This window comes from Macrosteles quadrilineatus, unplaced genomic scaffold (assembly GCF_028750875.1).
Source record: "Macrosteles quadrilineatus isolate MER2022 unplaced genomic scaffold, UCM_ALF_1.0 Scaffold_6__1_contigs__length_79288215, whole genome shotgun sequence".
NCBI lineage: Eukaryota > Metazoa > Arthropoda > Insecta > Hemiptera > Cicadellidae > Macrosteles > Macrosteles quadrilineatus.
In genome coordinates, this window is record NW_026542599.1 from 33931354 (window position 1) to 33957031 (window position 25678).

Here is a 25678-nt window from a genome sequence, read left to right on the forward strand (position 1 = left end):
CAGATTGCTGTTATTTTAATTTTGATATTACTTATTATTATGTGTAGAACATTTTTTTTTTACTTTTAACCTTTTTTATTGTCCAGATGAACAAGCTAGAACGCTCACAAATGATGCATCAAAACGTTTGCCAGAACCTGCCTCATTACAACCCTCTGAGCGAGGATAATTTAAACGGCAACAGTTCGTGTAACTCTTCTGTACACTAAATAAAATATCAGCGGTTCAGTAACACAAAATTAATCAATTTTAATACTTTGGATTTATATAAGACCTTTGCCTGGGCATATACAATGAATATATGACATTGACAGAATAATTTGAGAAATTTAAAAACTAACACAAAATGTTCCAATTTTCAAATAGCTCTGTAGCCTAAACGGTTCATCGGAGATTACCACATTAGGGGTACATTTTGTAGCAAATTTTGTGTACTTTAATTTTTACAATATAGACTCTTTACGAAAAGTTGATAGTTTCTGAGTTATAAGCCAAATACTAAAAAAAATATCATTTTTTCCATATTTTTCTCATTTTTGTCAATGTTGCATCAAGAATTTTTGTTGGCAAACCTCAGATTCGGATTCAGCACCCCAAAATACATAAGAATTGGAAAAAATCAAAACTACCCCAAAACTTTCTTGCTATGAGTAAATTTAAATACAAATTTACTGGATTAAATGTAAAAATAATGATTTTCTTTTATTCAACTAAAGCTCATTTCAGTACAGACTTGTTATTCAAATCAATCGGATAACAACTAATATTTCCTTATAGAGTTTTGAATTCTGCTTTCTTTACGTAGACAAAATAATAACATGCATCAAGAAGTTATTAGACTATCTTACTAATATTATAAATCTGAAAGTTTGTGAGTTTGTGTGTATGTTTGTGTGTATGTTTGTGTGTGTGTTTGTGTGTGTGTTGCTCAATCACGCATAAACTACTGGACGGATTGGACTGAAATTTGGCATGATGATAGCTCACATTCCCGATTAACATTAAAGCATATTCTTATCTCAAAAACCCTTTCGGGCTCCGCCCCAGTGGCTCTGTAGTTCCCCATGTTAATCTTATGATTTTTCATATTTAAAAGGAATTAATGAATCTTAACAGCTGTTTCAATTAAACAAGTTGGTTCTGTTCTATGATCTTTAATAGCATAAAAGTTACAAGGATTACCAACAGGGTGCAGCACTATTATTTTTTTTTAATTTATGACAATAGCTAATTTGCAACCAAAAGGTAAGTGAGCGTAGCGAACGAACTTCAACCTGGAGGCGAGTTAGCGTAGCGAACGAGCAAACCTGAAGGCAAGTGAGCGCAGCGAACGAGCTCCAACCTAAAGGTGAGTGAGCGTAGCGAACGAACTTCAACCAGGACGTGAATGAGCCATGCGAATGCTTATGAAGTTAAACGGGGCGAAGCCCGCGGGTACAGCTAGTGCAATATAAAACTAAAATATGCGTTTTTTACTCAACTATCTGACACAAAAATAGATTATGATACTAAAAAATGTACTGGTTTTCTCTTATTCCCAAATAACATATGAAGCTATTTCCTAAAATTCCTGTAATGTGAAACTATAAGGTTTTTGTCCTGACAGCTGTTAGATGTTCTGACCTACCTCTTGGTGGTACAGTTCTCCTCCGGCCTGACGTGTTCTGCTGACTGATGAGGACAACTGAGTTCTCTTTCTCTCCAACAACCCAACCTCCTGCAACAAACAACAACAATAATGTTTATCCAGCCAAATCTTGTATTAGATCTCATTTTTGTGCAGCCTCAAATCACTTTATACTTTGTTTTAATAAGAGATTTGTTTTACCTTGGCTTTGTGGACGACTGATTCCCAACAGTCCCTGTGGAGGCTAGGGACTATTTTGTATTAATTTCAAACAGCTGCTAAAGAATTATTTACCCTACCAAAATATTGTTCAACTACCAAAGTGAATGTACTTTGAATATTTAGGGCGCTATGAGATCAGAAATTTTCTAGAAGGTTTTATAACTGTTTTCCAAGGGAGTCAGAAGCAGACGGCCGTCTTGGATATCCCTGCCATAAGAGCAATGTTAATTTCTAACAGTCGTTGAAGGGTTATTTACCATCTCACCAAATGAATTGTTATTGAAATATCCAGGGTACAATGATATTAGAAATTCTCTTTGTAGTTTTGTAATTGTGTCTATGCTCCAAGGACTGTTAACCTACTCTGAGGTAGGATGGCCGCCTTCTCTTGGTCAAGAACAACAAGCTTTGGAGATGCGGAAGATTAGAGGAGACTGGCAGTCATTGGACTAGAAGGAGTTCAATAAGGTAAGTAGGACAATATTGGGCAATCAGCTAAATGGTCTTGCAGACATTTGTAGGTGCTCAGACATGGATGACCTTTTAGGACATCAACTAGTTGGGGTGTTTTAAAATTCATCCTTGAAACGCTTAGAGACCTTAATCCCCCACTTCTCAATAAATTCCCCAAAGGTGAGGTATAATGTATAGGGGTGTGCGAATACTACTTTTTCTTTTTGAATCGAATAGAGAATTTCGAATCTAATTCGAATTTTTTCGAAAGGCCTAGTGAACATTTTTTAACCGAATACTAACCCTCAAATAGTGAAAACTTGAAATCAATGTCAAGTCAACTCTCAATAACTTAATTAAGTTACTAAAACTGTTGGTATATTTTTTTCAGAATAAGTGTAGATTGTAAATGTATCTTTTGTTTATTTAATTTAGGCCTAGTTTAATTCAATAGGTAACTGAACTTAGATAATAAGTAAAGGTACAAACCTGAACCAAGTTTTATTAGTCAAAATTATAAAGCACTACCAATAACAAATTTTGTTAAACACATTCAACCAATTGGGTAGTGATAATCATTATAACCACATAAAAACGCACATTGTTTTCTTTTACTAAGTAGGGATTTAGGCCTACAACTTACTGTCAGCCCTATGTTTATGTTTTAGAACATAAACTTTAAAAAGGTATGCCTAAAATAAAACTTGTTGTCATAACTTAACATAGCCTAATCTCATGACTGGACAACTAGGTTTGAAGGTACAAGAACCTAGGCTCTATTTTTAACCATTTACAGTACCTAGTTTAAATCTTCGATTGAAATAATAAAGCCCCTTTTAGCTTAATGTAGGCTAACTTAAACTTAGGCATTTTTAGAATGAGTTTATTAAGTTACATAGGAAATGTATAATTATTAACTTTTAACCTACTTTTAAGGACTTTTTACACGTGTTGCATTCTGCAATAGAGCCCTTTTTGACAAAAAAATCCCAAACTAAACTCCTTTACTTATTTTTGAATTCTTGTGATGATGTTGAAGGCACATTTAGGCCTAAATCGTCTTCTTCATCTGAATCCATCTTGTGTCATTCAACCAAACTTAAATGAAGCCTAGGTCTACAACTTTTAGGCAATATCCAACTGTATAAAAGCAACTGTAGTCAAAATATACAAAAATTGTTACTAAGTTTAGCTGAAATACTTAGTGCAGACGTGCTAAACAAACTGTCTCCAAACTCCAACCTCAAAACTTCTTGTCTTGTAACACAGCTTGCGCTATGTGGTGTTTATTCTAGAATTGACATGGGTGATTTACCTCCTCATTGCCGTTGATGATCTGAAGGGTCATCTGGTCGGACACTGTCCAGGACTGCTCGGCCATGACGTGGTGGTGGGGAGGCTCGTGGTCTCGGCCAGAGTCTGATGACCAGATAGTCACCTCCTCTCCAGCCTTCACTTTGCTGTTGGCTCGGAACTTGAAGCTGCTCTGAGCTCCATCGAACGTACGAGCGATCACCTGCCACTTGCCCACCAGCACCTCCTGTGTAACATATTTCAAACTTAACAATCAAGAGTCATCAGGCCGATGTCATGGCAAAAATTGTGAGAAAAGCAGCAGTGTACTTTTTTATCTTATGCGTAGGCTTTCACGGCCGTTGTCATTGAAATCCATGGTGATGGTTTTCGGTGTCAACGGCGTCGTCAGTTGTATTTCACTGCCAGACGTTTCGCCCTTACTATGAAGTGGCATCCTCAGTGGCTAGGCTGAGACTAGCCGAAAACCATCACCATGGATTTCAGTGTACTTTTTTATTAAATTTTACAATGAAAGTCATTTTTGATACAAAAGTGGGAGATCTACCACTCAAAACTGTTGACAATATTGTAATATCTTATGTACAGCCTTAAAACAACTGCTTTGCTCAGGTTACACTTTGGGACATGAGTTAAGCATTTCATTTGATTATGATCGGAGTGACTTTGTTATAGAAATATTTAAATTTTATGTTTTCATACAATAAATTTGCTTCAGCTGTATTTTAATTATCAGTGTCAGATTTTTGAGGTTAAGGGAACAAGGTAACAAATTGTAAGCTTGCAGGTCGTGGTAACACTGGGTTAAGTTATGGGTTCTCTAATTCAATTAACAAGGTACAATTAACTTTTCAGACGTAACTTCAGAAAACGTTTCATAAAGGTTGTACAATTGAATTGAATCATTCAATTTTATACGTTGTATACGTTTACAAATTTTAAAGTTGAGTCAACACGGCTACTCTAATTTTAAATATTTCATTTATTTTCTTATTTTTCTTGTGATGTGTTGGTCAATCAATCTGATGTAAAAAATTTATCTATGCAAGATCATGAATCTGTCACAATGTCTATAGCAAACGTTGTTTTTTTTTTTTTTTTTTTGCTGAATGACAATGGTATGTTACCTTGGCTCCCTTGTTGTGCAATTTGATGAACTTGCCAGTAGGGTCCACATCCACCACCTCTAGATCTGTTTTGTAGCTGGAGGTGATGGTGTAGTCTTGTAGACTAGAGGTTTCACTGTCCTCCAGGATTGTACGTTTGCGCTTGGCTCCTCCCCTCGCCATACTAGGTGTGCCGCGCCGGCCTGGCGTCAAACGACCGGACACATTAGCCGGACGACCGGGTGTGCCACTCACTGGAGTTATGTTCAACCTGAAACACAAGTTGTATTGTCTTATTTTTGAAATTCTGCAAGATGACACCTGATAAAAAGACCACAATGAGGTTGGTTATAAAATTTTACAAAATTATTTAAATGTATACAATGCCAAACCCTTTTACTTCGCTAAACTTTCCTTTGGGTTCTTCAAATAAAATTGGGTTGGTACATACATATGGCGAAACACACAAAATTGGCATTGTTATTATATTAGGCTAAGTCAAGTTATTTATTATTGCAAATCATAAAATTTGTAATTAATAAGTAATTATTCAGGAGAACCGTCCTGGACTTGTAGGTAGCAGAAACTATCAATTTACAAAGAAACATAGAAGTATCAGCGATAAGGTTCCCCCCAACCACAGACTGACTTAGTACGAGATGATAGTTGATTTCTACATCGTAGGTAGCCTACAATACACGCTTCAGCCTTGTCTGTCTGTGCTAGATCAACCACACTTTATTAAATAAAACTGAAATAAATGTGAATATATTTCTGTGGTCCAGTGTCAACCGCCAATGAAGTCCATTGATAAAAGGCGTAGTGTTTGAACATAGAATGAGCAAAAAGTGGAGGGAGTTTGAAGGCGGTCTTTAAAATGCATGATGTTTTCTATGGGTTAGCTCTGTCATTCAACCGTCTAATTTGATGCAGTGACCAAAGTTGAGAGAATTTTGCATTAGAATCACAGTAAGATTGAACCTGGAGTGTACAAAACATCGATTGGCAAGCGAAGCTTTCTTAAATTCTATCACAGTCTCGATGCAAACTGATGGACACCTGGCTGCCGGCCCCTGTAGCACATGTTAAGGCCTTCTGTGACTTCATTAGGTCAATTATGGATATTTTCCATCTCAAAACAATGTTCTGTATACACGTCTGTTAACTAGCAAGTAGCAACAGTAATCTTCAGTGATTGATCCACTTTTACAGAAAAATATTCAGAAAACACGATTCGTGCATGGCGAGAGCGTGAATTTTCTTACTCAACGTTTTTAATACTTAGACAAGACTGATCATCCTAAGGGCGGAGATGAGCTATAATAATACTGCATGAAGTAAGGAACAACGTGTTCCTTTGCCTTGTGTATGGCTACGATAAGAGCTTAATGGAGACCTAATTTACGGACAAAAATCGGAGACCTTAATTTACGGACAAAAATCGTAATAACTAAAAGGTACTCACCGCTCCTCCTCACTCTCCAACAGTTTCCTGTAGGCTGCAATCTCCATGTCCAGTTGTACCTTGATGTCCATGAGGTCCTGATACTCCTGCATGCGTATCTGCATGTCATCGTGTAGCCGAGCCAACTCTCTCTCCTGACGACTTATCTCTGCCATGTGACGGTTACGATCACTCTCCAACTGCTTCTCTAACTCTCTCACTTGTGCCTGCAGACAATAATATTTCAGGTAAACCGACCGCACAGTCTGTAGCCAACAACAGAAAAGGGTGCCAAGAAACATTAGACTGATGGGATTTGAGAGTTTACATTAGGGATGGACGGGTCCCGATTAACCGGGGATTAAGTAGGGTTGGGGTTTCCCGGACAAGTAAAATCACAGTAAATCCACAAAATACTATTGAATAGGAAAGTGTATTAAAATACAAAACAGTAGGCCTACTGAACTTCAGGGCAGGTAGATCTTCAAGATCCAAGGGCCTCTTCTCTCGTGAGCATCTTAGCACCAACTATCATCTCTTCAGCCCATTGCCCAGAGCCCAACGTCTTGTCAATGCTCTACCTGATGATATTAACCTTTTTAATATGTCGCTGGCTTCTTTCAGGAAAAGTGTGGTGATTTCGAAGTGGTGAAGTGAAGATCTTTCTGTGTTTTGTGCCTGCCCTTTGTTTACACAAATTTCTCAACTGCCCTTTCTAGTTTTGTTAAATAATCACGGGAGTATGGCTCGCATATTTTCTGTTATGTTTGGTTTGTTGCTTACTTGTTTTGTTTCATGCATAATTTTTGTTTTTGTTTTTGTACCCAAATTCATTATCTAATAATTTTCTTGAATTAGAAATCGTTTTTGTGAACTTATTCCTGTTTGTCAACTTGTATTTATTGTTGCTATTTATTGTTGTATTTGTATTTATTGTTCAATTATTGTTATCTCGTAGCTTGTTACTGACCTGAATTGTTTTACATTTTGCATCTTGTTATTTCTTTTAAATTGTATCATAATCTTAATAATCATATGTATTGGTGTCAGCCGTTGGAAAAATAAATAAATAAATACTATGATGAAGGTGAAGGTAATTAAAATTTATTAAAAAATTAGTTTAGTGTTGTTTTTGACAGCAATCACAATGGATACAAAGAATACAGACTTTAATATCAAATGAAATATTTACAAGACACAAACTATTGTGAATTATTTTCTTTGAAAATAATATTTATCGGTTTTCTGTTTTTGATCAAATAAACATCTCTGCTTTCATGTTGTGTAACAATATTTGTTCTGCTATTGGAGCATTTGATTGCAAACGTATCGGGAGGGTATAAGGGGAGAGATCTATGTCCTTGAAAGGGTGACTGGAGACAGTGATTTTTTGTGATTTGTCAATTTGTTTACATCCTACTGCCCCTTGCTTACGAGACAGGGTGTATACTATTTTTTAAGTGAAATTCCAGGTTTTTTACTGGTCTTACTAAGTTTTCCCAGGTTTCCGCGTGAAGTTTCTCATGTGAACATTAAATTAATCTAATCTAACAGGGGCAGGCCAAAACCATAAAGCACTTCATCTGAAAAATTAATTATTGCGCACCCCAGAAATTGTGTTATTGTTATTGATAGACCCTACAGATTCAGGCATTCATCGGATGCCTGACTGTAGGCAGTTTAGGCATTATATTATTTCCCACGTGAATGTTTAGTTTCCCAAAAACTATAATCAATTAAATGCCTACAACTTGACTTTGTTCTCACATCACATTTGTATTTTTCTAATTGTTCAAAGTTCAGTATTACAAAAATAATGGGCCTAATCCTTAATATAGTGATGATTTTCATTATCATCACCTAAGGTCATGAAAAAATAGTTTTCTATGATGATAATAATTGATAATCCTGTCTTCCTATTAAAAGCCACAGGCTGACAGGTACTGGATGATGAAGTAAGGTGATTAACCATCCATTCTATCTCTGATAAATAACGGTATCCAAACTCCAACTATCCAAATGGCAGATTATCTGAATCGCTGACAGAAAGAATTTTAAATTTAAATTACAGTAATAAGCATCGCTAATAAAGAAGACAGAAGCTGTGATCATGGGAAAATCCTTAACAACTCTCCCATTCGCGTAGACATCATCATTCAAGCTTGATCTTTTTATTTGGTTTTTGATGCTAGGCTCGTATTGATCTTCTCGTACACCTCTACTAAACAACTTATAGATCACTTGAACAGTGTTTTACTTTTTTACAGATACATAACATAATTTTTTTAAACGTTCTCTTGTTATTCACAAACAATAAAAAACGCATACAGTGTCATATGAAGTAGCCTCTTCTTTTAATAATTATATGTTGCCCCACATTCTGTAAAAATATGATTATTTGAATGGTTATCCGAATGTGGTGCGCTATCGCTCCCAATTTATTCGAATAATCCAAGTTCTACTGAACCTACGTTCACCTACGTCTGAAAAGCCAAGGAATATACTCGACTACTATTGCAAAGTGATATGATTCCCCATCTCTAGTCAACTCACAGAGAGGGCCGAGTTGGTGGCTTCCAAATCAGAGAACTTGCGTTGCCACTCCTCCTGACGTGAGGTCATCTTGCGCATCTCCTCCATAGCGTTGGCTGCTGCATTGCTGTTACGGCTCAGTTGACGCTCCAAGTTGGTAATCTGCAAGTGACACATTATGAATTTCAAACTCATTGTTATATACAGTAAATTGAATTAGGCACATATACAGCAGTTTCCGACAATTTTAAATATTTTAAAGCATCAAAAGCGTTTTTAATGTACATTATTTCTATATATTGGTTTTTTATGTTTTTACAATAGACCCTATCTTAACCTAGGAGGATTAAACATTAAGGAGAGGGCACGCGAATAGGAATACACATGTTGCGGTGAAGCCAGCTTTAGCAGAACACTAGAGGGGCACGCGGAGCCGTAGAGTGGCAAAAAGCCGTGGGTATAACATGGGAGAGATAGGGAAAAACGTGATGCGCGCTGTTTCGAATTAAAATTGTCGCCAAACTAAAACACCTGTGTTATTCACCGATGGCATTCTTAAAGTAAATTAAATTTCCTATCGAACGGTGTCAATCATTTCTATAAAAACTATTGTTTATTATTTATTACTGAAGATCAAAGTTGAAAGAATTGGCCTGGACTTTGAACATATCATTACTTTAATGACGTTTTTGAAAAAAATATAATGTATCTATACAAATTAACAATTTATTCGTATTCCTTAATAGTTTTGCGAAATAAAAAATATATATTTACCTATATTTATGAGTGGTATTTAGAAAAATAATAACAATATCTTTTTTAATTTTTCCAGTTTATAAAACAATCTTACTAATTATAGGTTAAAATGAAAAATTTAATTTGGGTGGTGATTCACATTTTAAGTTTTCATTTTTCATAGTTCTCTCGATTTGTTAATACCATGTTTTACTAGTTTTAAGCGATTTATGTGCTAGACAGGTGATTTTAAATAGCTAAAGTTAAGAAAAAATGTAAAGCCGCTCTAACTTTTTTTACACCAACAGCCGTTTACAATTAAATTACAAACATAAAAAATAAAACAAATTCTTGGCAATCAAATTCTAGATTTTTTAATATCATATTGAGCTATATTTGATCTGTTTGCCCAAAGAAACTTCAAGTAAAAAGTGTAAAATGTTCAACAATCATCGCGTCTTCTGACGCCAAAGTGCGTTTATCATTCTTTTAAAGGATTAAAACTTATTTTATATTCTAATATTATGGTTAGAATTAAAGTTTTTAATTTTCTTAGCATGATGTAGTCTAAGTTTTAAATAGTTAATTGATATTTCTGTTACCAAATCTCCCACTCCCAGTAACCCATACAACGCAGTATGAGAGGGGGAGCGGGAGAGTAGCGCTGCCTCCCCCCTCACCAGTACGCTGGCTTCAACGAAACTACAGCGTGTCCTCTCCTTAATGTTTAATCCTCCTAGATCTTAACTGGCACCCAGTCAACCATCCACCGTAGTTGGTTGCTTTTTGGTGATGTGTTGATACGTGAAGATTTTTCTCAGTACCACCGGTTCTTGGAAAAATTACTTGTGTATGCCAGTAAGACAAAAATAATAAGTGAGCAATTTTTGTTTTGAATGAATTAGAAGAGACTAGTTAATTTTGTTTACATACAAGCTTACGTCACAATCAAGTTCTTGGATGATCTTGAATTGTATAATCTTTAAAATTTTAGATGTAATCAATGTAATATTCTCACACAAAAACACTAATTTAAAGGTTTGAATTCATTTGAACAATGAAAGAAGAAAACATAAAACAATATGAAAGAAAAGAAAAACTTTCAAATGAATGATGATACAAGAATGATGAGAAGTGTAAGAAGGCAGCAATAGACGAGGTAATGTATACTTTTATAAAATGTATTGTTGCCTTTTGTTGGCCATATGGAGTTTGTGACTCTGATCATCTGACCTACATTTAATGATTGGTTACTTAACATTACTGATAGGCCTATCCATAAACGATGTGAAAATGTCAGTACCAGTACTTTAGTACGGATAGGAACTATTTGACGGCATGGTCTTACTATAATGGCTATGGGATTGTGGCATAATCTGTGGACATCAACTTCAGTGTCTTTGCAGCATCTTTAATCGTCCCCCGTTACCATAACTATATTGTCATCACTTCCTATGATCATAGTTCTTATTTGACATAACGATGTAATAAGCTTACCAACGAAACGCCAAATGAACACTCAAATGGAGACGGTTATTAAAAATTAAAAGTTTTAGTTCACGAGTCCCTATATGGGAAATTCGCTAAAAATCAAACAATTAGAAGACAACTTTGTATGCACCCACCTTGTCCTCGTACATCGAGCTGGTCTCAGACTTAGTACGGTTGAGTTCATCCTCAAACTGAGCTCGCACTTCCTGCAACATGGAGTACAGCTTCTCCTCGTACTCCTGGTTGAGACGTCCATCAATCTCACTGATCTCTACCTTCTGTTTGGTGCGAGTCTCCAGCAGCTCTTGTCTGTACAACTGTAAAACAATCACACTATACAAAACTGTACAAAACTGTGAAATAAATTAGCGTTACTAGTGAGTGTTGGTCACCCAATAACCTGGTAGTATTGACTTTTGGATACTGGAGACACCCTAAATGTAGGGACCAGCTATTAGTGGTGTGTCAAAACCAAATCTGAGAACAATCAAAACTTTGTACAAGTTTTGGTTACAAGTTTCAATCTGCAAATTTCAAGACAAAAATTTAAAAAGTTATTGAATTTATTATAGTGCTCTCGCTTTCAAAACTGAAGTTTGCTAGTTCAATTCTAAACAAGAGTGTTATCAGACTAATATACCATTGGGCTTTCTATAATGCTTTTTAACAACAGGTCGTTAGATAGTAAAAAACCAGCGTTTGGTCCATTCCCTTATACAGTCGACTCTCGATAACTCGAATTTCAAGAGAACGGCTGTTTTCTTTGAGTTACGTAGTTCTACGTAGTTCTGTAGTTACGTAGTTATAGTTCTACTTAAGAATAGTTCGAGTTATAGAAGAATTATTTCACTGAATTCGACTTACAGTGGTAATTCAACTTACAGAGGTAAACAAAATAAAATTTGAGTTATAGAGGTACAAATAAACTATTTTTAGCAGACAGTCGGACAATTCAGCGACATGTCCAGACCTGTTTGGCTAGGTCTATGGACCAAACACAGGTTCGCTGTAAACACATCACAGTTTCGGGTTAGCGAGGGTTAATCTGAAAATTTCGAGTTATAGAGGTAATGTATTTAAAGACTTCGACTTGCCTACTGAACTTTGAGTCATAGAGGTAAATTTTCTATCACTTAGAGTTATTGAGGTAAAATTCGGGTGCAAAATTAATTCGAGTTACGTATGGTTTTTTTTACTTAGACAGATTTTCTCAAGGGAACAAGGAATTTGACTTATTGAGGTTCAAGTTATCGAGACTTGACTGTATTAAAACATGCCCCTGTCATAGATAGAAACGAAACAATAAATTCAATCTTCGAGCTTAGATCAGTTTTCTATGTTTTGTTGTGTTGTTTTTAACTAGGTTACTTTAGAGTTCTCCCTATGGTTTTTTGTGATTCTCTAACTGCTTGTGTACTAATATTGTTACCTTTTAAATACTCCACATTTTTAGATTACACAACTTTGTGAAAACTGGTTTTTTTATTATTTAAGATTTTCTGCAGTAATCCCTCATGTTCGACAAGACCTGGGCTGATCAGGTGTTTACCTTCTCCTTAAAGTCGAGCTCCTCTCGAGTAGTCTGCAGAAGATTCTCAGCCTCAACACGCTTCAGAATCTCCTCCTCAGCAGTCTTCTTGCTCTCCTTCAACTGCATAGACAGTGACTGATTCTCCTTGGTCAGTTTCTGAAAAGAAACGTAACACAATTTGAACTTATTTGAAATCATTATTATCAAGATGGAACCATTTTCTAAGAAGGTAGTTAGTAAATACAGGTCAACAAAATGAAAAGTATCGTTCATAACTCGTACCGAAAGTTATTATCCAGCACTTGCTTCATTGTTCCCATCCTCGGCTTCGCCTCGCACCTGAAATTTGGGTTCCCTGTGTTCGGCTTTGCCTCACACAAAATCTTAAGCGTGCAACGGAAAATACCACTTTCGGTCCTAGTAATGAAATATACTATTGTATATCCAAAGTGACTGTTTTATCTTGTTAGTACCTTCATACAGTATGGTTTCCATTACATTTCTCTATTTGCATGCTTTAAATGTGATCCTAAATAATCCTTTGCATGTTTGTAGCACATCAAGATTCATGAATAATATTGTTTTTAATAGGCCTACTTTACAAACTGGTAAAAAGTCTACTATCCACTGATGTGCTAGGAAAAATACTAAACATTCAAAACATTTCTTACAACGTCAAAATCGATGACTTGAGTCAGAACCTCACCTTATTTTCGTCAGCAAACTTTTTACGATCAGACTGAGCCTGGTTGTATCCCTTCTGCAGATCAGCCACTCTCGCCTCCAAGCTGGAAATGTTGGACTCGGCCAACAACAGATCTTGTGTCTTCTTGTCCAACCTGGTAAACAAACACTGAGTTGAGCAACTAATTGAAACAATTAAGAGTTATAAATAAAAAGTACTCCCGCCACAGCAAACCTGCCGACTAAGCGAATTTCCATTTGTCTGAATTGTCTTAATTTAAATAACATTAGGTTTAACGAGTAGCTAGGTTTGCTGCTACAAGGAAACTAATAAAGTGTGTTTTTAGGAAAATATTAATAGTTTAATATACGGTAAATAAATTTGCCAAGTTTGATCAAAATATATCCATAAACAAGCAAACTACAACATTTTGAGTTTAATTTTAAAAAATCAGAATTATTCCCTTAGCACAATAACAACAAACTTTGAGAGCAATTAAGATTGCTGCTACAGAGGAGGTAAGTTAATGTATGTGTTTAGGATAGCTTAGTATTAAATAAAATAAATTGATGAAACTACAACCAAGAACAAGAAAACTTCAATGCATGGTAGTTTACTTACTTATATTGAATAACATGGAAATTTAAATTTTCAGGGTTTTTTGTCCCAGTAACCATTGAACTGCTTCAGGAGTTTTAAGCTCTACAAAATGGTATAGAGAGAAATTGCAAAATGTCATATTTTGGGATAAAAAATAGAGAAAAAACTATTTTAACAAAAAATCCCGTTCTCATAGTCTGGTCATGCTGGTTTGCCAACTTGTTGAATAAACACAAGTTTACTTGTTTGTACAAAATTTTATCAAAATCATGCCATTATTGACTTGGAGATGCAATTTGGTCATAATTGTTTATATTGCAATATCAATATTTACTCATATTATATATTTTATGTGTATAATATTTATGTTAGGCTATAGATTTAAACTACAACTTCCATTTACTTGTTTTTACCATACTGTAGAGATAGAATGTTATTAACAAAATAAAAACAAATTCTAAATCATCACACCAAATATTTTCACTACAAATTTGGTGGGATGAATTAGAATTATTTATGATAGTGAATTCATGTTAAACAATAACATCATCCCCATACAAGAAAATTCCCTAAAAGAATTGTTAATGCTGATTAATGCAGTTTCTGATAACACAATAGTAGAGTTTTGTCTTCCAAGGCACAGAAAACGTACTACTATAACCCAGAATGCCAACCGCATGGTAAAAAGCATTAAGCGGTTTGAGAGAGCTTTGCCTGTCAATCCGTAGGCAGCGCCACCAGCGTTGCCATGCAATAGCATAGCAGCGCTGGTGGCGCTGCCTACCGATTGACAGGCAGAGCTCTCTCAAACCGCTTAATGCTTTTTACCATGCGGTTGGCATTCTGGGTTATAGTAGTACGTTTTCTGTGTCCAAGGCCATGTCTAATGACCCCTATGATATAAGTGACAAGTGAGTCATGTTCATAATGAACCATTTCACATGGACACTTAACAATAGAGAGCTAGTCAAATTGGTGGTCACACAATAATTAGTTTACTTGTCAATAATGTAATGTTACTAATCAATGTCAAGATAAAGATTTAGCTATATCTGTGAGAGACCTTTGACTCAGGCTTTCTACACAATCATGTGTCCACATACAGAACGAAAAACACCAAAATAAGCCTTTAAACATAGTAATTTGTTTTTGATCTGTCCAGAGTTAAAAACCTAAATGGGGAATTGGACCTAGAAACCTTTTTTATATTGCATTGTTAAGTTAAGTTTTGAATTGCAACTTCAGAAAATTGTAAACAATAAATGAAGATGTCAAATGTTTATATAAGAAGGCAATGGTAGGTCAACAATATTGACATAGCCTATATACAATAAATATTATGAGTGCAGAACCATATTATAATGAGATACTAAGGTAATGAACTTGATACAGAAAAAAATATTCTCTGCTTGTTTCAAGATCTAGGCAATTTACGCCTATTGATTGTTCGGATTTGAACCCAGACTACCAGGGGAGTCCCACCCTCTTACTAACCTGTTGATCCTAATTCTAAAATTATATGTGCAATACAAAACACTAAACGCAGACCTACATAAATTCCATTTTAATGTGAACACACATTAAAAGCAGGTAATATACTTATTGTTGTCAAACAAAACTTGTAAATTTAATTAGCTTTCATTTTGCATATTACAGTCATTCCTCACTAGTATGTAGTTTCAAAAATTTAGCAAAATCCCTACCCCTTGGCTCAAAGGCTACAGGCAGGGACTTTTTATGTGTTCACCTCCTAACTACACCAAACAAAATTACAAAGACAGAAATTGTTTATCAAACATTCCCTTCTAACGATTGCCTAATCAAACAGTAATCAAGCGCACATAATATCAACTTTAGCTAGACAACTAGTCACGAATCACTCTGACTTTTACAATCATTTATAAGTTTAAAATAGTTTCATCTCTGGATTCCAAATTGAAATGACCAACAGAAAGGAATGTATACTTTGTGAGGCCGAGGCATGACCTAACATTCTGGTGGCGGGCCAAACTATAGAGTGAGCCAGATGACGTATGTGTCTAAATATAGCGGTGATGTCACTAGTAGAGATGACGTCACTGCAGGTGTGGCGGGCCCGACCACGTTTATGCCACGACACGACGCCTGTCAATGGTGAAGAAAACACGAACGTTCGCGATTACTTAAGTCGAGTGCAGAGAAACGATACGGAAGTAACAACACTATAGTAGGCTATACCGCAGGTCTGTGTCTGTATGCACAGGCTGGAAAATCAGATCACTCAACAATAAATAGCTGATATTGGCGAATGTGGATAGCCATAGTATATTGACTTAGCCAATGCATTCATGTAAATCTGGCCAAATAAATGATTTATGATTTCATATACAACTACGGAAGGACGCTGTGGATAAGTAGGATTTCAAAGGTTTATTGCGGACAATTTCCATCACGATGGTAAAAAACAAAACACAACGTTTGAACAACATTAACTCACCATCACCAACAATGAACGTAAATCGAAGAAGTAGGATTTATTTCAATAATGCTCATTTGGAGCGTTTCATTCCTGACTGCACTCAAGTTTAAACAAAAGTAAAAATATTATAAGATTAATTAGGCCCGAACTCGTTTTAATGAACCTTAATGAATGCTAGGGCACTACCACACACAAGACAAGTCTGTGGCACTACCATCTGGGTCAACTAAGTTTCGAGATAAGGCAAATGGATCTCATCATTTTGCCTTGAATGCAAAAAAATCCCACAACATTTACTTGCTTTGTTTACTTTATTTTCCACATTGTGACGGTGTAATCAATTTTATTTTTAAATCTTGTTGAGTAAAACCAAAGCTTCAATTTAAAAAAATTGATACAATTGAGTTTCTATAATCAAACGCGGGATACAGTAGTATATTTTTCTATGCCCGTTGCGAAGCACGGTTAAGTTACAAGTCTATTATAAATCCAAAAACTGCATACAGGCTTTGGTTGTAAAGATGATTAGCAATGCACAAATTAACAAATAAATTCAAACTCCCAATCTAGGTCACACAATTTGCATGAAAATTAAATTATAAAGAAATTCCATAAACAGACAACTAGCCACCTAAACACAGAGCGAGCAGTAGTTGACATCATGTTGGACATATCAAGTTACAACGGGTCCAATATGTCAGCCGGAACATCTACTCAGTAAACGTTTTATTTCAGAATCTTTACTTTATAGCATTCTTCTCATCTTTGATATGAAATAAAATATGAGATAATGTATGTAACCACGATTCTTGGTTGAATTAGGAATAAACCTATGTTGGTTAGCAACAAATGTACACTTGATCCAACATAGATCGACAAAATGGTAGACAAACGTAAATAGACATGACCCACACGTCAAAACAGGAGTCATATTATTAAGATAACAAGTCTACTAGCAAACGAGGGCAGTGATGAATTCAATTCAAATACGACAATAAACGTTAAATAATACGAGAATATTCTATTAAAAAACAAGTAGGCTACTACCATTACTGTACAAACAAAATAGTTACGACGCCGGACAATAGCATATATGCAACTGCAATCGTGGATGCATCACTGTTGCGTCTTCAATTGTGCAGGCAATGAAACAAACTCGCTACCGACTTCACTATCAAACATACAACTTCAATTGAATACTCCGCTACGCTAATTTTACCACCCAACAACAAATGTATTACGGACAAAACCTTTGTCCATACCTCTAATCTTCAATTGTCTTTCGGTGATTACATTCTCGGGAATAAATGATTATTGTTTTCTAAGAGCTCACTAAATTATAAAATTGTTATGTTGAAGCATTTTCTCACCATATCGATATGTTTATCTGATTGAACGTTGATGGACTGGTGTACTATCCATCACACGTTTGAAGGTTCGATCAATTAATTGACACAGTCCAACTCATACAATTTATTCTAATGCCAAATTGCATTGTTAACGATCTTATAAAAAATATAATTCGCCAATTAGTTTATTCTATGGAGTTCTGTGAAGTAGAGAAAATACTCCACGGCTAAAACATAGATAAAACCATGGATGATCGTTTTTTTATTCGTTAAAATTATTTTGGCGATTATTAAGATTCGCAAAAGGGAACATCTTATATAATTGAATTTCCTCTCATTTATTAGTAACATAGGTAATTAGTAATTAATTCACCGATGATTGGTCAGATAGCCCAAGGCATTATTGTGTAGGACCACCTCTCGACCTAGACACACTTCTTGTCGTATATTCATCAGGCGCGTCCTCAAGACCAGATTCCGCGGGAGAAATCGTTTCCAAAATTTATTTTCCCTCCAAAACCGACCGGGTGGAAACTTCCAGTCTTTAGCACAAGATTCTGCATTAATTGCGTCCTTCATTAGTGCTGCCATTAGGTTATTTTCAAATGGTTACGATTTAGGAACAAAACTAATTTGCATTTCGGTCAAAGCGTAAACAGTGCGTTCAAAATATTTATGCGGTTTGAGGGGGGAGTTCCCAAACACTTTTTTCTGCTTAATGTTGTAGCTGATTGACAAATCTCAGCTGTTGAGCTGTTTTAATTATATGATCATGACGTAGCGAGGATATATTTCTTCCTCTTAAACCGCCAAACTTTGTGAACTGAGTAGTAATTGATTAACACAAATTTGCATTAGAAGAAGTATGATTCCCGTACCCACGCTTAAGTTGTTTAACTAGTCCTATAATAAAAATTGACGTACCGGTAGTTGAAAAGTCACCGAAAGAGAGTGCTGGTGTCCTAAACATAGTACGAGTCTAGTTTTACAACAATTACTGTTATCCCAGTAGTCACAATATTTACTATTTTTGCCGTGTGAAGCAACGCCGGCTATCACCATGTCGTGTCCGAAGGATGAATTAGCAACTAGCAAGCGTATACATCTGCCACACGCCACAACCCAGTGGGGCGGAGCCCCCCAGCTGACGTATTTATAAATACTACGGAGGTCCAGGTGTCAGCTAGCCTGGGGAGCCTGTCTACAGCAGACTCGGGTCAAACGTTTAAAACCTGAAAGCTTCGCCACAATTTGAAAAGGGCAAACCTAATTGGGAATTGTAAATGTTCGTAGCACTTCAAAGAAACGCAGAAAAATATAAATACAGTTTAGTTTATTCGTCTGTGTCACGTGTAAATTTACCTTCAAGCATTCTACATTACCAATACTGTGCTGTTGAATGTTGTATCAACATTCAAGATACTAATATTTTAATTGTATTTTGAATAAAGTTATTTTCAGGTTTATATTGTACCGCCAAGAATAAGAAGCAAATTTTGCTGACAATACACAATGTTAGTATACTGTTGACCAAAGTAATGCTACTACAAATTATAATTATGTATATTTGAATACAAACAAAACTGAAAAGAATTGTTGAAATATGTAAACTTGTATGGTCAGGAATCGGAAGCCTGCGGTGACGAAATGAGTTAGTCTGTTGTGTTGTGGGTTAGTTTAAATTAGAAGAAAAGACCGTTGGAGCGAGCTGCGTTCAAACTCAAGTTGATAATTGCCACGGATGACTCACAACCATGTGGCAACGTTTCTCACAGTTGGAAATTAATATCAAACACAATTGGGCAATTTTTGCTCAAATTAAATATGTTCTGTGATAGTTATTGATATATTAATTCTATTCGTAAATCGAATTTCCTTTACACAACTGTTTTGACATAGGAAGAAATTTATGTCCAATTTTCAAAAAAACCGCCACCGCAGCAAACCTGCAGACTATGCGAATTTCCATGGGCCTTTGGGGATTGGATTTTCAACAAGATATTTGCTTAAACAACAAACTTTCTAATTATTTTGAAAGTGGAAACTAAACACGTAGGAAATGCCATAGTTTAAACACATTCCCTTAGTTGCCGTCCTTATGGGTAGTTTAAAATGTTCTTTCGCATGCAAGTGGTGCGTTTCGGTGTTAACTATTAATTTGGTAGGTAAATCTAATAAACTCACTGACTCGTCAGCCGTACAGTACACAAAACACCAACACAAGCCTATGATTTACCATAGGATAACATTTCTACTTTCAGTCTCCGAGGTCAACAGCTTAGCTAACGTGCAACAGAGAAGCCTACGCATACAACTTTATGGCCTTAAGTCACCCGCCAAAATACCAACAAGACTCATCAGCTGTGATAACCTTTAGGCTTCACCAACTGTTATCAAGTATGGTTTACTACTTGCTGATTAGCAGTACAGTATTATGAATGGAAAAACATCATACATATCGCACACTGTCGTTGTATTGCGTTGTTGATTGCTTTTTGTTGTTGTTCAACTTTAACATTCGACATAGTACCATATTGGAAGTTGTTCTGTGTATGTTGTAGGCCTCTGTTGATGCATTGTTGTGAAAGAACCCGATGCAATGGTCAAGTTCGACTTCGAACCTACAGTTCTGAGCCAAGGGTTTGGCCCGTGTTTACTATGTAAAAAATAGTAAGAACTTAAAGTATTCGAGAAACTCAGCTATTTTGACACGCTCCCGGGTGTAACGGTTGATATAATAGCGCACGCTGTTGCACAACCACCTCATTACCATATATGCAAATTTAAATAAGCCGCTATAGGGACAATTTCTTCCAAGAACGGTCCAGTCGAAAGTTTCACATAGTTCTCGGCAATATCAGTAATATTAACCAGAAATGCCAAAGACGGTGAAACTTTTTGGAACTTTCATCCCATAGCACGAAACGTGTGGGAAGACGTAGTCAAATTAGCACCATAAGTTGAGCTACTCCCAAATAAAACGTTAAATCGTCCAAGATTAATACAGAGAGAAACTTATTTCAATTCCCCAATAATCTTCTAAACAAAAAGTACCGACACATTTAATTCAAAATGAAACGGGTACCTATAATTTAAACATAAAAAATAGTCTTTTTGATTCTAAAACTATTCGAATTGTGGATATTTATAGGCATGCACTGTGGATGCGATACTCCCTGGTGTGGATTAACGTCCGCACGGGTGAGTACTACGACTATCCGCAGTACTATCCTGATAATTAGACCAATTCGTAATTACCAAGGCAAAAATGTGGTTCGGATTCCACAGTTGCCATTAGTAGTATGGGCTATTAATTAACAGCTGTGTCTAAGGAATATCGGCCTTTAGTCACTAACAAGACTACAAGATCGCGCCACTCATCCTACACTCATCTCCATTTCATAGAACAGTATTAACAGTATTTGAATGTTTCCATGATTAGGGGTTGTGACAGTAACAGACTACTGTCTACGATGGTAATGACGAGAAGAACAATCATTTAGAAAACATTTTATAGTCTAAACCCACTAAAAATTGGAACTTCTATACGACGAAACACCTTTTCACAAATCTAATTTGACAAACACTTCCGTACACAGTTTGACTTCTGCTTTTTAGTTTTTAAGTTTTAACAACAAAGACCGTTTGAACATAGTCGGAACAACGCCAGCCCACCGTCTCGGTCATGAATCACTTGGTAGTAAACTTCACGAGTGAGAGAGGCGATGTAGCAACCAACCAGTCCAAAACTACTGTACAGAGCTTACACGAGAAGAGGAAACGCAGACCTGTTGAGTTCAACCATTGGTACAACCAATACCTAGAATGGAGATATTCATGTAAGCGCATCAAACCTACAGACTAAGCGAATTTTCATTTGCCTGATAAGATTTTCACTTTACACCCTACTAGTTGCTCTGCCCGTGCTTCGCAACGGGCGAGAATAGAGACAAGGATAATGTGGTTCACATGTTGGTTCACGAATTCGTTCTAACAAACATATGTTTACAAGTTAGCACCAAATTTCACTAAAATTTGGTAAGTTATTTGGCATGTTTTTGGGCTCTGAGGACAAGGAAACGAAAAAGTATAGTTTCCCGGGTCCAGGTCTTACCATGAAACCTTTTTAGCTTATCCTTATTCCAACTTGGTAAATTCGCTGGTTAAATCCACATACAGTAGCTCCCTAGATTAACAAAGACCCATTACGATAACTGGAGACAAGTTTTGCCTTTTTCCGTTTTCAATCTGATTATCTTACAATTCGAATACCACAGACTCGGGATGAATAGGGTTGCACAGCAGACATAAAGTCATTACTCGGAAACGGGGTCGAGGCTATAACTTACTGTTAAACACGCGACTCTTCCCACCCTTGGCTCAGTAAACCACCCCGTGCCCACCTATTGCGGGTTGTAGCTATACCAAACCCATAGGAAAACGTAACATGGTAAACTAATTAATGAAATTAAAAATTCTTAAATCTTACGTTATTAAAAAAATACATTCATGAACTTGGGTTCAATTGTCTTGTCACGAACCCAAGCACTGAAATTATAACCAGCGAATGAACGCACTATATTGCTAACCATATTGCACTCGTACAATGCATTTAAATAACTAGGCCTATGCTAAGTTCAGATATCAAAATGACGTCACTGCACCCAACAGCGATCGTTAACAGATATGACGTCACCGTCACCCAACAGCGATTGTCTGCACAGATGACGTCACCGTCGCCCAAGAGAGATTGTTTGGACAGATTACGTCATCATAGCCCAACAGCGAGTGTTAGATTACCGCGATAGCACAGTTATTGAGTTGTTAAAAGGCATTGTGAGCAAACTGGGGAAATATACAAATGTATGCGTAGTACAACTGCCTCTCAAATGTTATAGATATTTCAGGGATCAAACCAGAACCTTTGCACCAAAGTCCGAGTCACAACCAAGCGTGGAATCATTAATTACAAAATAATATTTAAAAAGTTGTGTAAATTACGTTAGCTAAGTACAGACAATTAAATTATGTCAATGAGTCACCTATGACGAGAAGTACTACACATGAGGCACCGAATGCTAGGGCGGGTGTGGGCGTGCAATCCAGATGTATGCAATTAATAACTTCCTGAAAGAACAGAACACCCCTATCGTCAAAGTGGTGGGAAGGCAATATAGTTTGAATGAGTCATCGACCCCCACTGAGTAAATGGCAGACTGGCGATGAAAAATGTTGTGATAAAGGGAAGCGCAAAGGTTGATAATTAATGCGAAGAGTTATCGAATCAGCCATTCCATTCCCAATTTGAAGTTGTACAGTAGTCAGCTTTGTTTTGAGTTAACAACACTGAGAGACTGAACCAAGCTACCGACTACGTATGCTAAAGAAGCCTCTTTCACACGATCCGGCGTCACTAACTTTTTAAACTTCATAAATCATCGACATAGCCCCCCCCCCCTCACTCCCGCTCCGATCCCTCCCATAACGTTGTGTGTACAACTAGTGTACTGACTGTGATCAAAACACTTGTTTAAAGCCGAAAGCTCAATTGCATTTGAACTAAAACATTGCATTACGACAAAAGCACAGTGCCGCTTTAACATTCTGGTTTGCCCGTTGTTAAGGATGTAAAAAAAAATACCACGCTATAAAATAACGTAAAATTCCCCTACTTGACAAGCGCCTGGTGATGGTTAAGAATTAATTTTGCCTAAATTGGTCAGTTAAATGACACGACACAAGTAAAAATTCTAGCCGATTCCAGTTGATCCCAAGGTTATGATGAAGTTTAGGTAGCGGTTGTGTTGACGTTGAGGTTACGTAGAGTAGAGGTTGAGGTTATGTTGAACTGAACGAATAGAGAACAGACGAGGAGAAGCGCGCGCCGGCCGGCGACGGCGACCCACTTCCGTTGACCTCTCCCTCCCTCCCTACTCAACAACCTACACACACAGCACTCCAAAAATGTAGCCCACTACTCGCGCTCTTTCTCTAGCCTTCAAAAATTGACTGATTGTCTTTAACAATAAACGAGTTAACCTCGGCCCAGAATATGAGAATTAAATGATTCAAAGTTAAGAGGCTATATTGTTGTACAGTAGGCCCAGTGGCGTTGCTTAGTTAAATTCCAGGGGGGGGAGAAGCCTCAAATTTCCCAACTACTTAACATAGTTTTCCCAACAATTTTTTATTTTAAGAAATCAATTTCTGTACTATTTTTAAAAATCTACAAATTATTATACCACACTCCAGTCACACTCAATTCAGTATTTATTAACTTGCATTAACAAGACATGGCTAGTTTTACATATAAAATTACTCACCAATACATAATGAAATTTTATGACTTCAAAAAACTTGAATACGGTTACCAAAGTATTGTTTAAATCAAAAAAACTTTACAAACCATTGTGGTAGCAGACGTAGCAGTGTAAAATTTTGGGGATATAAAATAAGCCTAACTTCGTACAAATTAGTATAGAAAAAAATATTTTATTACAAAATTATGAAATTAAAATACTTTTAGAAGTTGATATTAAGATCAAAACTTTAACTTTCAAAGTTCATGGATACTTTGGGATTTACGTATGGATGATCTTAACCGATGAATCAGCTGATCTTAGTCAGTAACAAAGCTACTTCATCCTTCGTAATCATATTTCCGTTCAAATACGAGCTAGAAGTGATCTCAATTAATTGATAATTTAATTGCTAACTTACAGTGGTACCGGTATCGAGGAATATGACTATAGTAAACACCTTTTGGAGTTTGACATTTAGATTACTGTCACAAAATAGAGTGTACGTCCTCCCTGGTTTATTAGAATAGGGAAAGTTACAGAAGGTCTATTTATTTAATAATAACCAATTGTTGCATTACGGTAGGTCTAAAACAGTCCAATTATTTAACTGTAAGAATACAGTAATTAAGTTAATTAGGGTTAAACATTTGAGGCTGGTCTGATATTTAAAGACATATCCTGCCAGGCACAAATTTGGCAAAGGCTTTCTGTTTTAGGCTGGAACATATTATTAAACAATAATAAATGACACTGTCCCGTGTTATAAATAGTTTCAGAAAATATAGTTTACCCAGTCGGACGCATGATGCATTTATTCTATAGCCTATAATATATGTAACCTGCCAGTTACATGCCCACTATCTAAAAAGCAAGCACTTATTCACATCAATCACTTGTGTACACTATCCTAGACACTATCAGGCTCACGATATCACAAAAACATGTTAAACTGTCACAACAAAGAGGTGCTGGCAAAACCTTCATAATTTTGATTACACCCCATAGTAAAATAAACGCTCCTAAAACCGACACCTAGATCTGGGATGTAGGCCAGTATATTATTCATTTATAACTAGGCCTAAGTATGTGTTATTACTTTCTCCTCCTATCATACATAGTAGGTAGAAACCTACTATGGAGAAAGTATTGTTTTTGTCAAAATTTTCAAGTTTCGAATTTTAAGCGGATATCCATTTTGGGTCCCCCTGACTGAACCCAAAAAAGTGGTTTTCGAAGTGATGTCTGTGTGTGTTTGTGTGTGTGGATGTATACAGAGCTACAGACCACACCTGTAGTCCGGTTTTGATGAAATTTGGTATGTAGGCTAGGCCTAGGTAGGAATCCATGATCCAGGTGTTTATGTTTATTTTTTTTTATGGGGAATTTCTCATAAAAACCCATAAAATAACTGAAAAATCACATTTTCTCAAAAATGGCCAAAAAATTTTTTATAAAAATTTAGTATGTTACAGTCCTTCAGCTTCTGAACAAAATTTGGTACAAATCCCATTAACTTACTGTAAAAATTACGGTTCAAAAGTTATTGTAACTTACGGTAGGGACCTACTTAAGTTTAATGTTATTTTCCCATAAAAAATCATAGAAAATGTGTTATGGCCCTTATAATTCGAAACAAAATAATGCAACCCCCATTACTGTAACAATTACGGTTCAAAAGTTGCAACTTTTGTGATTTTTTCCTACGAAATAGTTACTCCCCCCCCCGCTTAGGCCTACCCATGATAAAGGGTGTTGGCAAGCTTATGGGAAAAAGTATATGTGTCAGATTGCTGATACGGTAGGCCTACCGTTTATTCTAAATTAAAAAC

At 36.2% G+C, this 25678-nt stretch overlaps 2 protein-coding genes across 2 annotated transcripts in view; one reads left to right on the forward strand and one right to left on the reverse strand.

Annotated features, from left to right (window-relative positions):
• LOC128996423 (coiled-coil domain-containing protein 124) overlaps window positions 1-25678 on the forward strand; it is a 463618-nt gene that overhangs the window by 166667 nt on the left and 271273 nt on the right. The window lies entirely within an intron of this gene.
• LOC128996415 (lamin Dm0-like) overlaps window positions 1-25678 on the reverse strand; it is a 32564-nt gene that overhangs the window by 4643 nt on the left and 2243 nt on the right. Inside the window, exons 2-9 of the mRNA XM_054421733.1 lie at window positions 13162-13294; window positions 12474-12611; window positions 11059-11241; window positions 8720-8860; window positions 6188-6393; window positions 4744-4993; window positions 3618-3842; window positions 1628-1717 (exon numbers count right to left, since the gene is read on the reverse strand). Coding sequence (XP_054277708.1) covers window positions 1628-1717; window positions 3618-3842; window positions 4744-4993; window positions 6188-6393; window positions 8720-8860; window positions 11059-11241; window positions 12474-12611; window positions 13162-13294 — 1366 coding nt within the window. The remainder of the gene's footprint in view (window positions 1-1627; window positions 1718-3617; window positions 3843-4743; window positions 4994-6187; window positions 6394-8719; window positions 8861-11058; window positions 11242-12473; window positions 12612-13161; window positions 13295-25678) is intronic.